At 49.7% G+C, this 13953-nt stretch overlaps 1 protein-coding gene across 1 annotated transcript in view; it reads right to left on the bottom strand.

Moving 5' to 3' along the window:
• Positions 1-4793: 4793 nt before the first annotated feature.
• Positions 4794-13953, bottom strand: part of LRRC49 (leucine rich repeat containing 49) — a gene marked incomplete at its 5' end in the record, with an annotated part of 48465 nt that continues 39305 nt past the window's right edge. Inside the window, 3 exons of the mRNA XM_015411126.1 lie at positions 4794-5594; positions 11790-11943; positions 13572-13681. Coding sequence (XP_015266612.1) covers positions 5388-5594; positions 11790-11943; positions 13572-13681 — 471 coding nt within the window. The remainder of the gene's footprint in view (positions 5595-11789; positions 11944-13571; positions 13682-13953) is intronic.

Below are 13953 nucleotides of genomic sequence, written 5' to 3' on the forward strand. Positions count from 1 at the left end.
GGCTTCTCTTATGTTCTTATAACAAAGGACAATTAATTTTAGTCTGAAGGAGACAGACTTACTGGAACTTCATTCTTAAGTGGCAACAAAATTCTTCTGTGAGCCAGTGAGGTGAAGTGTGGTATTGTGGGCAAAGAGGTAGACTAGAACCCTCGGCAACCCAGGATCAAATCCCGCTTCTGCCATGGAAGCTCACTGGGTAACCTTGGGCCTATGACAGACCCTGGCCTACCTCAGAGGGCTGTTGTTGTGAGAAAACAGAGAAAGGCAGAACCAGGTGCTAAGCTGTTGTTGAGTCCAAACTGGGGAGAAAAGTGAGATATGAATAAATTACTGCAAATAAATAACAAAAGAATTAGCTGTTGTAGATTTTCCGGGCTGTATGGCCGTGGTCTTGGCATTGTAGGACCTGACATTTCGCCAGTAGCTGTGACTGGCGTCCTCAGAGGTATAACACAGAAAGATGGAGTACTCTCTATGTCAAGGTGAGAAGCAAAATGATAGGCAGGTGATTTATATCTACTCAGGAAGGTGGGGTAGGGCTGAGTCATTATCTTGTAGGAGTTCCCCATTGCTGTGAACATTCTAGTGGAGGAGCTTTCCTGAGGAGGTTCTTTTGTATATGGATTGGCTGTTTCCTGAGGAGGTTATTTTGCATATGAATTGCATACTGGGCCAAGAGGTCCTCTTTGAATGAAATTTAACACACATCACTGGATAAGAGGGATGCTAGAAAAATAAGCTACGTGTAGATAATGCAAGATCAATGCAGGACTCACACCAACTCACTTGGTATGGACTACTGATTAGAGCCAGTTTGGTGTAGTGGTTAGGAACATGGACTCTGATCTGGAAGAACCGGGTTTGATCCCCCACTCCTCCACTTGCACCTGGCTGGATGACCTTGGGTCAGTCACAAGTTCTTTCAGAGCTGTTCTCTCAAGGGCAGTTCTCGAGAGAGCTCTCTCAGCCCCACCTACCTCACAGGGTCTCTGTTGTGGGGAGGGGAAGGGAAAGGGAAAAGAGATTGTAAGATGCTCTGAGACTGTTGGGTAGTGTAGGGTGGGGTATAAATTCAATCTCTCTCCCTCCCCCCCCATTGCCCCACACAGATGGGGAGTGCATCCCCAAAGACATCCAGGACTCCCCAAAGCTTTGAGTTGCAGAAGATTGTTACACTACCAACCTTTTCTGGAACCCCAACACTTTTCTGCAGAATCCCCAGATTCCCCCAAACACCATGTTCCGGAAAGGTAAAGAGTTCAACCGTCCTTGCGGCTCTGTTATTTAAACGAATGTGGAGACACTTCAAACACCGCGCACATACTTGTAACTCAAGGATCCGTCCCGGCTTCTTAATGAAGTCCGCCGCAGGTGATAGGTAGCGCTTGGGCACAGTTTCAGCCCAGGAAATCTAACCCGGATAAGCAGGTAAGCGGGGACAACGGAGCCTTCTGAATTCTCTTCGTGAGCAGAAACTCTCTGGTTAAGGTGTGCGACGGAGCAGATTAACTTCCCGGGAGGAGGATCCCTTTCCAGCGCTCATCCGAACACGCTGGCCTGCCAACGAGAACTTGAGAAAAGTTTTTTAAAATTAGAGAAGCGAGATCAACGTGATAAGACACACTGAGAGAGCTATTATTAACTGGCTGCATTTATGGACAACTATATTGGCAAGCCTCACAGCTATTAATTACGGGGGGGGGGGCAGGAGATAGGGTTGTAACCTACAAGGCAGCTGATGTGGTGCGGTGGGGGGAAGAAGAAGAAGAAGAGGAGGAGGAGGAGGAAGAAGAAGAGGAGGAGGACGAGGAGGAGGAGAAGAAGAGATTGGATTTATACCCCGCCCTTCACTACCCAAAGGTGTCTCAGAGCGGCTTACAAACTCCTTTTCCTCCCCCTCCCCACAACAGACACCCTGTGAGGTAGGTGGGGCTGAGAGAGCTCTTGACAGAAACTGCTCTTTTTCAAGGACAGCTCTTATCAGAACTACGGCTTGCTCAAGGTCATCCAGCCAGGTGCAAGTGGAGGAGTGGGGAATCAAACCCGGTTCTCCCAGTTTAGAGTCCGCACACTTAACCACTACACCAAACTGGCTCTCTGGAGGAGGAGGAGGAAGAGGAGGAGGAGGAGGTTGTATTTATACCCCATCCTTCACTACCTGAAGGAGTCTCAGAGCGGTTTACAATCTCCTCTCCCTTCCCCTCCCCACAACAGACACCCTGTGAGGTAGGCGGGGCTGAGAGAGCTCTTTCGAGAACTGCTCTTCCAAGGACAGCTCTGACAGAACTATGACTTGCCCAAGGTCATCCAGCAGCTGCAAGAATGCTGGACTAGAAAGACAGAGGTTAACATCCTTTCTCAGCCATTAAAGTTCACGGTGACCTTGGGCCCAGTCATTCTCTTTGAATTTAACCTACCTTAAAGGGTTGTTGCAAGAATGAAATGGAGAATCATATATACTATCCTAGAAGGAAGGGCAGGACAAAAATATGACAGGTACAGACATTAACCCTGACCTGGATGGCCCAAGATTGTCTGATCTTGACAGATCTCAGAAGCTAAGCAAGGTCAGCCTTGGGTAGTATTTTGGTGGGAGACCAACAAGGAATATCAGGGTCATTACACAGAGGTAGGCAATGGCAAAACCACCTCTGCATGTCTTTCGCCCTGTCCTGCACGGCCAAAACTAGTCCAATCTCATTAGATCTCAGCTGCTAAACAGGGTCGGCTTGGGTTAGTATTTGGATGGGAGACTACCAAGGAAGTCCAGGGTTGCCACGAAGAGGCAGGCACCACCACAAATGTTTCTCCCCCCCCCCCCAGTGATATCCACAAAATGCTGCCTCCTGGGAGACTAAGGAGCAAACCAAGGGAGGTCTGCGGTGGGAAGGGGGAATTGATGGAAACTGCCCGTTCTGGGTCCAACCCTGGAATTTATCTTTCTTGCTTTCCATGTTTGAACAATTGCACAGTATTCATAATATACACTTCTGGAGACCTGTCAGACTCAATTGTCCTCTAACCATTCTGTAAAATAGGCTGGTTGCCACCAGTGATATTTGAGCAAATGTCACCCGTTTGGAAACACTGGCAGCCTCGAAGCCGTGTACAGTACTTTATCTTGAAGTGGTCTGATCAAAACAAGCAATTCATCTTCTTCATTACTAAAGCATGACTTGGGAAGTCCTAGAATAACAGGAAGAGCTGAGAGGTTGCCTCTGTTTAAGACACTTGCTGCAACCAGGAAATGTTGGGAAAATACTCCCAGGATCTGTTATTGGCACCTTTGGTACTAAGGAAGAAGATCGTTTGGTGGATAAGGGTAACCTGAAAAGTTTAAGTCAGCTTAAAAACAGGCAAGAGGAGCTGCTAAAATAAATTTTCTCCTTGGGGAAAAAATATTAGAATGACGCATAACCAAACTAGGTATATAAGCCAACCGTCAGCCTTTCACAGAGCACCTGGTCAAACTCTACTGTGGCTAAGGGACAGAGCTTTGGATGGGATTGTGCATACAGGAGTTGCATAGGGCTGAAGTTACCTTCACGATGCCCTGTTAAGGGCTGACATAGCACAGTGGTTAGAGCAGGGATGTCAAACATGCAGCCCGAGGGCCAGATCAGGCCCCCGGAGGGCTTCTATCATGCCTGCAGTGGAACTGGCTGTCTTCTGCTTCTTCTTCCAGTTCTGCCGCATCATCGTAGGTTTGCAGCTTACAGATACACGCCTGAACACCATACTCAAGATTGCAACAGCACAGACATTTTGATTTAGCCTGGGAAAGAGAAGGCTTAGAGGGGACATGATTGCAGTCTTCAAATATTTGAAGGGCTGTCATGTAGAAGATGGAGCAGATCTATTCTCTCTTGCTCCGGATTGCAAGACTAGATCTAATGGGTGGAAATTACAAGGGAGTCGTTACTGGATAAATATCAGGAGGAACTTCCTAACTGTAAGAGTGGTTGAGCAGTGGAACAGACTGCCCCGGGAGGTGGTGGATGCTCTTTCGCTGGACGTTTTCAAGCGGAGGCTGGACAACCATCTTTCGGGTATGTCGTAGGGCTATCTTTCGGCTATGCTCCTGCAGAGTGCAGGGGGTTGGACTAGATGACCTGCAAGGTACCTTCCAACTCTAACATTCTATGAGTCTATGATTTACTTATTCAGAGCAAGAGGTGTTAGTTATCAGATACTGCTAAATAAACAAAATATTGCAAGAGTTCTAATGTTTTAAGCATGTTTTTATTTTAAGTAAAAAATCTATGTGTTTGTGTCCTTTATAAAGCTTATATCTCTGCTACCTGTTACAGTTGTTGGAACTGCTTCAGAAGGCAGTTGGATCTCCCCATCAAGGTATACGAAGCTGCCTTCTATGGAAGAAGATATTAGATTTATACCCCACCCTTCACGACCCAAAGGAGTCTCAGAGCGGCTTACAAACCCCTTCCCCCCCCCCAACAGACACCCTGTGAGGTAGGTGGGGCTGAGAGAGCTCTGACAGAACCTGCTCTTTTTCAAGGACAGCTCTGACAGAACTACGGCTTGCCCAAGGTCATCCAGCCAGGTGCAAGTGGAGGAGGGGGGAATCAAACCCGGTTCTCCCAGATTAGAGTCCGTGCACTTTACCACTACACCAAACTGGCTTATACAGCTTATATCTCCGGTACTGGCATTAACATTTTATGGCACACGTGGCCCGGCCCGACAAAGTGACATTTATGTTGGATCCAGCCCTTGTACCACATGATTTCAATGCCTCTGTGCTACAGGATTCGAATCCGGCTCTTCGACTGCAAACTAACATGGCTGCTCTCTTGAAACTGTACCAGTCGAGCCACTGATCTGACCCCTCAGGCCTCTTCAGGTCTCCTGTATCAAATGAAAACACAAAGGTCTTCGAAACCTCAAACTGGGATTTATGGACAGAATAATTTATTGGCTTTCTTGATCGTTAAACTCCAGTGTTTTCGACTGGTAACAATTATTCTCCACGGCGGCGGTAGCAGGAGTGTCAAACTGAGGAAAACAATTCAAAAGGTGAACACTGGGGGAAGTGGGGCCGGTTTCCTTCGCTCCGGCACGAAAACAGGAGCAGAAAATAGCGAGAAGTGGACTCAGTCGAAGACACGGCCGACGTCGAGTTACCGCCATATTGCTGTTTTAGCCAAGTATGTGCAGCTGTGATGCAAATGGACGGGAGAAACAGAAATCTCTCGTCTGAAAACGATACAGAGAGATACCGGACTACGAAAATGAGATTTCCCCTTGGCGATCCGTTATTTGAGGGGGAGGGGGAGATGACGGTGATTTCATTCCATCGTCCTCGCCCCCTTGCAGAACAACGAACGCGGGACGGTAACCGATCGGCCGGGGAGGTCTCGACGCTACGACTTTTGACCGGCGACCCGCTGCAAGCACAGCTTCGTGTAGGAGTCCTTGCTGCGGATCTCGATCACCGCGTCCCGCACCAGTTCGATGAACATCTGGGGCCAGAGCTTCTGCAGGGACTCGTTTTTCGTGTTGATGTCGGCCGCTTCCTTCACCAGGTCTTGGACGTAGGTGTGGCAGAATTTCTTCCTGTCCGCCGCTTCCTGTACAAAAGGAACCATTGTTGAGAGCGGAGATCGGGAAACCAATCCCTTTTGGGAATGGCATGCTTTAATTATAAAAATGCCAAAGACATCAGAGAGAGATAGAGAGACGGTGGCTGATATGTCAGTCGCTCCCGGAGAACAAGACGCGCAAACAAGGTAAGGGGATCTCTCTCTCTGTCTCTCTCTGTCTCTCTCTCTCTCAGGGGTGACTCGGGGGGCAAGTTTCTGAGTGTCACTGGAGTGATTCTGCAGAATGAAGTGGCGATTCGTTTTCAGCTAGAATAGCTGGCCAAAGGAAGCTAAGAATTAGAACACTTTAGTGACTTCAGACAGTTGCTCGGTCACAGGATATGGGCAAAGCCAGCAACTGCCTGCAGACACGCCTTCTTTGCTGTGGCCCCCATCTATGGATTGGCCTCCTGGCTTCCCGCAAACTATGCAAAGCTGAATTACCTGAGAGTGCTTTTTGCCGCAGGCAAATGGAGTTGCACTGTACTAAATCTGAAGAAGTGAGTGGTGACTCACGAAAGCTCGTCCCCTGCCACAAATTTCGTTTAAGGCGCTACTGGACTCCTGCTCTTTCGTACAGCTATGGATAGACATGAGAGAAGCCAGTGTTGGATCAGGCCAATGGCCCATCCAGTCCAACACTCTGTCACACGGTGGCCAAAAATACCAGGGGCCATCAGGAGGTCCACCAGTGGGGCCAGGACACTAGAAGCCGACCGATAGCTTTGTGTGTAAGAGTGGTTGAGCAGTGGAACAGACTGCCTCGGGAGGTGGTGGAGGCTCTTTCACTGGACGTTTTCATGCGGAGGCTGGACGACCGTCTTTTGGGTATGTTGTGGGGGTATCTTTCGGCTATGCTCCTGCAGAGTGCAGGGGGTTGGACTAGATGGCCTGCAAAGTCCCTTCCAACTCTAACATTCTGTGATTCTAATTTTTAGGGACTAGATTTATACTACTATGTATAGCTTCTTGAAACTAGGAGCCAACTATGTAATTTTGGCCTCATTTGATGTGTCGTATTAATACTTGTGCTTAGCTTCGGTTCTGTTTTTAGACATCTGGTTGGTTCTACAACCCTAATTCCTGTTGCATTGTTCATTGAACATCCCATCCCGTAGAGGGTATTGACTCACTCGGCCGAATCTGCCTTAAACTCAAGTGAGAAAGGCAGATTGTAAATAGCGTAAATCAACATAAATTAGCACCTCTGTCAAAGGTGCTCTCCATCTTCGGAGGTTTTTAAACAGAGGCTCGATGGCCATCTGACAGCAATGCGGATTCTGTGAACTGAGGCAGATCATGAGAAGAGAAGGCAGGAAGGGCTGCCTCAGTGCTTAGTTCTTGTGGCCCTTTCTTACACGCCCAGGGAAATGCTGATCGCCACGTCTGGATGAGGAAGCAATTTTCTCCAGGCCAGTTGGGCTGGGAATCCTGGGCTCCGGTCACACGGGCAGGAAACTGTGGGGGAGAAGCGTGGCTGTTTGCCCCGGGGCAAACTAACGCGTAGTTACTCGATCAGACCTCCCCTGGAGGTTCCGTGGAGGTCCCGTGGAGGTTCCGTGGGAAGGGAGAGGTGCTGATCACAGGATGATCCTGCGCGCAACAAAGAAGCGCGCGGTGCGGCAAACGGGTGGGGTTTTTTTTGTCGTGTACACCAAAAATGCGCATGCTCCGTTGGGTGCTTGTGCGCATCCACGGAGACTTGGGAAAAAAACACCTTGTTTGCAAGGGGACATGGGCGGGCGCCGGATGCCACCGGAAATGCGATCAGACGCCCGCCCTTGCCCCGCAGTTTCCGGAAACTAGTACCTCCGAGGTACTAGTTTTTTGCAGCGCGGTTTCGGGGATTTTTGTAACAGCTTATTTATTTACTGTATTTATAGTGAGATGCTCTCACGAAAACTCAAGGCAGACTAAGCGGCCTAAGGAGATGCAATCAGTAGGGCGAGACTTCCACAGGACTAAGACAGTTAGATTTGAGTCATATAGGACTATTTTTATTGCAGACCAACACGGCGACCCTCTGACATCAGGACTAGGATTGCAGAGCGCTGAAACAGACCACAGAGTCTCAGACACGGATCGGTTAAAGCACGAAGACAAAAATGGAACGATGCCCCAAGGAAATAATGCCGCGAGCGCAGAATAATACACACACAGCAAGCAGAAAATACGTCCTGTACGGTTTGCATGCTGCTGATACATCAGGTGATGTTAAACTGGAGAGGGCATACACAGGGACTCAAAAGCAGGAGGATGCCGGGAGGGCCACAGGAATAAACAGCTTTAAAAGGGGATTAGATAGAATCATGGAGGAGAGGTCTGTCCGTCGCTACCAGCCATGGCGACTGAGGGGAACCTCTGTAGCAGGAGGAAAGAGCAAGAGTCCCAGAGCACCCTAAAGACGAACAAAATCTGTGGCAGGCTAGGAGCTTATGTGACTCTACTCAGACTGACAGTGGCTCTACAGTGTCTCAGGGGAGGTCTTTCACACCACCTAACATCTGATCCTTTCAGCTTATGTCCTTATAGACAGCTTCAGGAGGGAACTGGATCAACATAGGCAGCAGAGGTCAGTCAGTGGCTATGAGCCACAAGGTAGAGATAGGAACACTCTGTCTGGGGCAAGGGATGCTCTGTCTTCTTGGTGCTTGGGGGGAGGCAACAGTGGGAGGGCCTCTAGTGTCCTGGCCCCGCTGGTGGACCTCCTGATGGGGTTTGACCACTGTCTGACACAGAGTGTTGGACTGGATGGGCCATTGCTCTGACCCAACATTGGCTTCTCTTATGTTCTTATGTCTGGGGCAGTGATGTTCTGTATTCTTGGTGCTTGGGGAGGGCAACAGTGGGAGGGCTTCTAGTGTACTGGCCCCGCTGGTGGACCTCCTGGTGGCACCTGGGTTTTGGCAGCTTTGTGACACAGAGTTCTGGACTGCGTGGGCCACTGGCCTGATCCAACATGGCGTCTCTTATGTTCATATGGGTCTCTGCTCACTTCTTCAGGGAGAAGATGTGCCACGCTTTTGGGCCTTACAAAGACACATCTGCTCCAGTGGTTCCCCACCAACGCCCTTAGCATTTGGACACTAATTGCGAAAAGTCGCTTCCAGAAGGGCCTCCGTCTTGCCTTTCCATTACTACGGTTTTGCCAGAGCTTGACTTTACGGTAAGCCTGGTGCAGGAGTTTGACTGGGGTGGGGGGAGGAGTGGGGAGGGGAATGTACTGTTGCAGCGGCAGGCCTTTCACATCCAATTATCCTAATCTCATTTTTATGCAGGCCTTCCCACAAAAGCCCCGTAACTCTTACCCCCTCTGAAAGCCCTAACAACGTTAAATCTGACTGATTTATGGTGCGGCTGAGGGGGGAAACGTGAAGTCATGCACCTTCGCCACTCCGAACTGCACAGGGCTTATTTTTAAACCGGCAGTAAAAACAATAACAACAATATATAAGAAAGGAGGACAAATGCCTTCCAGCTGCCTAGACCCTAAGGAAAAACCCACCCAAATAAATAAACTGGTGAACATAACTTTCCATCCTTAAGTAGGAAACTGGGCCTGTCGTTTTTATGGGGTTAGTTCGCTCGCGATGACAGGCGGGAACTGGCAACTGCTCCCCATCTCGTTGTCCCTCTCCCCTCCGTTTTCTCCTCACAACAACCCTGCGAGGTAGTTCGGCTGAGAGGGAGCAACGGGCCTGAGGCCACGCAATGAGCTCCCACGGAACAGTGGGGAATCAAACCAGGGTCTCCCAAATCCTACACCCGACACTGCCATGAGAAATCTCACGGGAACCTCTTTCAGGGCAGGCTGCTTGTTCTGAAAGGTGAGCGCTGACGGCGACCTGGGCCTGGTGCACTCTTAGCAGCTTTAAATTGTGCAGGCTTCGTTTTTCTTACGGAAACCCCCTTGCGCTGAATGGGAGCAGCTGTATCTAATAGCTGGTCCCCTGTGCGGTTAAATAACCCGCACAGTGGAGTCAGCTACAGGCAAGGCAGGTAGGGGGTCTCTTCCTACATGGGGGTCAAAACGGTAAAGGTTTCCCTTGCTCAAAAGCCAATCGGATCCAACTCTAGGGGGCAGTGCTCATCTCCGTTTCCAAGCCGAAGAGCCAGCGCTGTCCAAAGACGTTTCCGTGGTCATGTGGCCGGCATGACTAGATGCCGAAGCGCACGGAACGCTGCTACCTTCCCACCGAAGTGTTTCCTATTTGTCTACTTGCAGTTTCTTGCTTGCAGACTGCTAGGTTGGCAGGAGCTGGGGCCGGAGACAGGAGCTCACTCCGTCATGCGGCACTCGGGTCTCGAACTGCCAAGCTACTGACCTTCCGGTCTGCAGCTCAGAGTCTTAACCACTGGGCCACCGCGGCTCAGGGGACTCATATAAATTAAACAAAAGGGGGTGGGGAGAAGATTCAAATCATAGCCTGATGAGAATTTAATATGCCCTGAGGGGGAGACTCATATCATGGCCTCATGAGAATTAAATATGCCTGGGGGTGGGATGGAATATTGAGAATATAGGATTATTGAGACCGGCTGAGTGCCAGGCAAAAAGGGGAGAGGGGCAAAGAAACCCATCCGCCTGGAGAGCTCAGAGCCACCCTGGGAAGGGGGCAGAGATCGACGGCTGGGGTGGGGTTTCCAAATCGTTCTCATCCAGCGGTTCTTCACAGGCCACCAACTCGTTCTATGTAACATGCAAACAAATGCAAACCTTAAAAGAGGTGATATAACACAGAGGGTAAAAGATAGTGCTACAAACCAGGAAGGCCGAGGTTCCAAACTGATTTCTGCCACAAATGCGCTATAGCTGTAGAGCCAGGTTGGTGTAATAGTTAAGAGCGCATACTCTAATCTGGGAGAACCGGGTTTCATTCCCCACGCCTCCACTTGCAGCTGCTGGATGACCTTGGGCAAGCCACAGTTCTGTCAGAGCTGTTCTCTTAGGAGCAGTTTCTGTCAAGAGCTCTCTCGGCCCCACCTACCTCACAGGGTATCTGTTGTGGGGAGGGGAAGGGAAAGGAGTTTGTAAGCCGCTCTGAGACTCTGAGTGAAGGGCGGGGTATAAACCAAATCTCTTCTCTTCTTCTTCGTGTAATATGGGAGAACCGGGCTTGATTCCCTACTCCTCCACATGCAGCTGCTGGTGTGACCTTGGGTCAGCCACAAGTTCTTTCAGAGCAGTTCTCTCAAGAGCAGTCCTCGAAAGAGCTCTCTCAGCCCCACCTACCTCACAGGCAATGCTCCCTCTAAACCGTGGAGTCGTGTGAGCAAAAATTCTACTTTGTGAGCTACTGGCATTAAAGTTGTGAGTGAACAATTTGGCTACTGCATAAATTAGTTTGCTCTGGAGCCATCCTTCCCGAGCTAAGACCAAAAGGTGTGAGCTGGAGGCTAAAAAACTGTGAGCTGGCTCACATTAACTCAGCTTAGAGGGAACTTTGCTCACAGGTTGTCTGTTGTGGGGAAGGGAGGGGAGATTGCAAGCCGCTCTGAGACTCCGAGTGAAGGGCGGGGTATAAATCCAATCTCTTCTTCTTCTCCAATCAGAAAACAGAAAATGGGCCTGACTAGATTTACAGGGGAGAGTTGCCTGAATGAACTTAGATGGTGCACATGAATAGCTCTGGGACCTTTGGAAACCTGGGCTTTCACAAGGACTCGTGGGCCCTTCTAAACGGTCATCGGTTGAAACCCATTCAAGGAAAGCCACGCGGAAACTCTGGAACTTGAGACTTTCCATGCCTGTGCATTCCAACGGCACATCCTTACTGCATTATACATACGGCCCCTTTCACCACTTGTGAAACCCTAACCTGTTTATACTTGTCTTACAGGCACACGAAGGGAAAGGGGGTGGGGATGGGGGAAAGCGTGGCTTTGCGAGCGGCCCCGGTCTGTGCCGGGAAATCTGTTGACTGTAAATGCACAGGTCCGTTTATGGATGATTTTTAACGGCGCTACTGTGCCATTACGGCACGCGGGGGGTATCTGTAACGTTCCCGTCCGACCTTGAAATAAACTGTTTGCCCGCTGATGGAAGTCAACTGTGGCGGTTTGGCGAGCGAAAGAAAATATATAAATGGAACTGATTGTGAAGTAGGCGAGCTAGGGGGGGGGGGGGGGGGAGAGAAGCAAACATTCCGATTTTCGGCAAGGTGCCCCAATCCGTCTCCTTACCTCCAGCTTCTCTGCCTGGGAGTCCCGCGTGGAATAGCATAACAGACCCCGACTCATGTTCTCCCCTCCGGGCTTACACCGGTCGCCGCCATCTTCGCCAGCGGCCCCCAATTTCTTCCCCTTCCCCTCCAAAAGATAACACAATTGCTTCTTCCTGCAGACCCGACAAGAGCGAGAGTTACAAGCGTGATTTGCTTTCAGTTCCTTTCAGATCCGACCACCAACGTATCTGTTTACAACGTTTATAAGATTCCCAGTTATATTGCTATTCCTGACAAGCAAAAACAGCCTGAAGATGTTTACTGGTTATCTCAGAAATGCAGTCTTTTATAAACACAGGTATCTTGACAAGCACTTCTAAGCAATTCTCCAGAATAGGGAAGGAAGGAATCTAAACACAAGGGGGAGAGAAAATAAACGTTTTATAAAAACACAGGAAGCTCGGTAGAGGCTTACAAGACTCTAAGCTGGCAATGCCTAGAGAAGCAGGAGGGAGGCTGCATTTTTTGCATACAAAGATCTTGTGCATGCATATCCCCCCCCCCTTCACTTTTATTTGAACACAATTCAGTCTTTTGGGAACAGCAGACCTAACTGATCATACAAAACTGCTGTATACAAGTCTGACCCTCTGCTCCGTGGAGCCCAGAACTGTCCTTGTCTTTTTGATGCGGATGTCATAAGAATATAAAAAGAAGGGTCCTGCTGGATCAGACTGATAGTCCATCTAGACTCCAGCACCCTGCCTCAAACAGTGGCCAACCAGTTCCTCTGCAGGGCCAACAAATGGGCACAAAGGCTGAGGCCTTCATAAGAACATCAGAAGAGCCCTGCTGGATCAGACCAGTGGTCCATCTAGACCAGCATCCTGTCTCACACAGTGGCCAACCAGTTCCTCTGGAGGACCAACAACAGGGCAGAGAGGCCGAGGCCTTCATAAGAAGAGCCTAGGTGGATCAAATTGACGGTCCATCTAGTCCAGCATCCTGCCTCACACAGTGGCCAACCAGTTCCTCTGGAGGACCAACAACAGGGCAGAGAGGCTGAGGCCTTCATAAGAACATCAGAAGAGCCCTGCTGGATCAGACCAGTGGTCCATCTAGCCCAGCATCCTGTCTCACAGAGTGGTCAACCAGTTCTTCTGGAGGACCAACAACAGGGCAGAGAGGCTGAGGCCTTCATAAGAACATCAGAAGAGCCCTGCTGGATCAGACCAGTGGTCCATCTAGCCCAGCATCCTGTCTCACAGAGTGGTCAACCAGTTCTTCTGGAGGACCAACAACAGGGCAGAGAGGCTGAGGCCTTCATAAGAACATCAGAAGAGCCCTGCTGGATCAGACCAGTGGTCCATCTAGCCCAGCATCCTGTCTCACAGAGTGGTCAACCAGTTCTTCTGGAGGACCAACAACAGGGCAGAGAGGACGAGGCCTTCATAAAAAGTGCCCAGCTGGATCATAAGAACATCAGAAGAGCCCACGTCTTTCCTTTCAAACAGACTCACAACTGCTTTTGCTATCCCAGGCCCCCTGGAGCACCGCCAATCCCCCATCAGACATTTGGGGGCTTATGGGGCGGGGCGGGGGCTGGCTTTTGGTTAATAAACAAGGCCATGTTTTTTGCAGAGCCGGGAAATCCCCCAGGAATCTAGAACCCCCTTCTTTGTCTGCGAGTGGCCAGACTCTGCTGCCTTTGTGAGTATAACTGAGGACCGGACGGTTTCCTCTTAAAAGGAATACTATTGCTATAGATACACCTAGGAGTACGCATGCAGATATATGTCACCTGGTTTCTCCCAGCAGCGAAAGAAGGCGGCAATAAGGTAAATCGGAGGATGCGACGTAGGCCAAGATGCCAAACAGTTTTTCTGCCATGACGACGTCATTCTGCGTGACCTGCGGAAGGCAGATAAGATATGTGATATAAGAAAATATTTAGGCTATATATAACATCGGTCGTAATCAATGCTCCCTCTAAGCTGTGGGGTCTTGTGAGTAAAAATTCTACTTTGTGAGCTACTGGCATTAAAGCTGTGAGTGAGCAATTTGGCTGCTGCATAAATTAGTTTGCTCCTTTGAAAAGATTGGATTTATACCCTGCCCTTCACTCAGAGTCTGTGAACTCTCAGTCTGGGGCAAGGGATGCGCTGTATTCTTGGTGCTTGGGA

This window comes from Gekko japonicus, unplaced genomic scaffold (genome assembly GCF_001447785.1).
Source record: "Gekko japonicus isolate JY-2015 unplaced genomic scaffold, Gekko_japonicus_V1.1 scaffold796, whole genome shotgun sequence".
NCBI classification, from domain to species: domain Eukaryota; kingdom Metazoa; phylum Chordata; class Lepidosauria; order Squamata; family Gekkonidae; genus Gekko; species Gekko japonicus.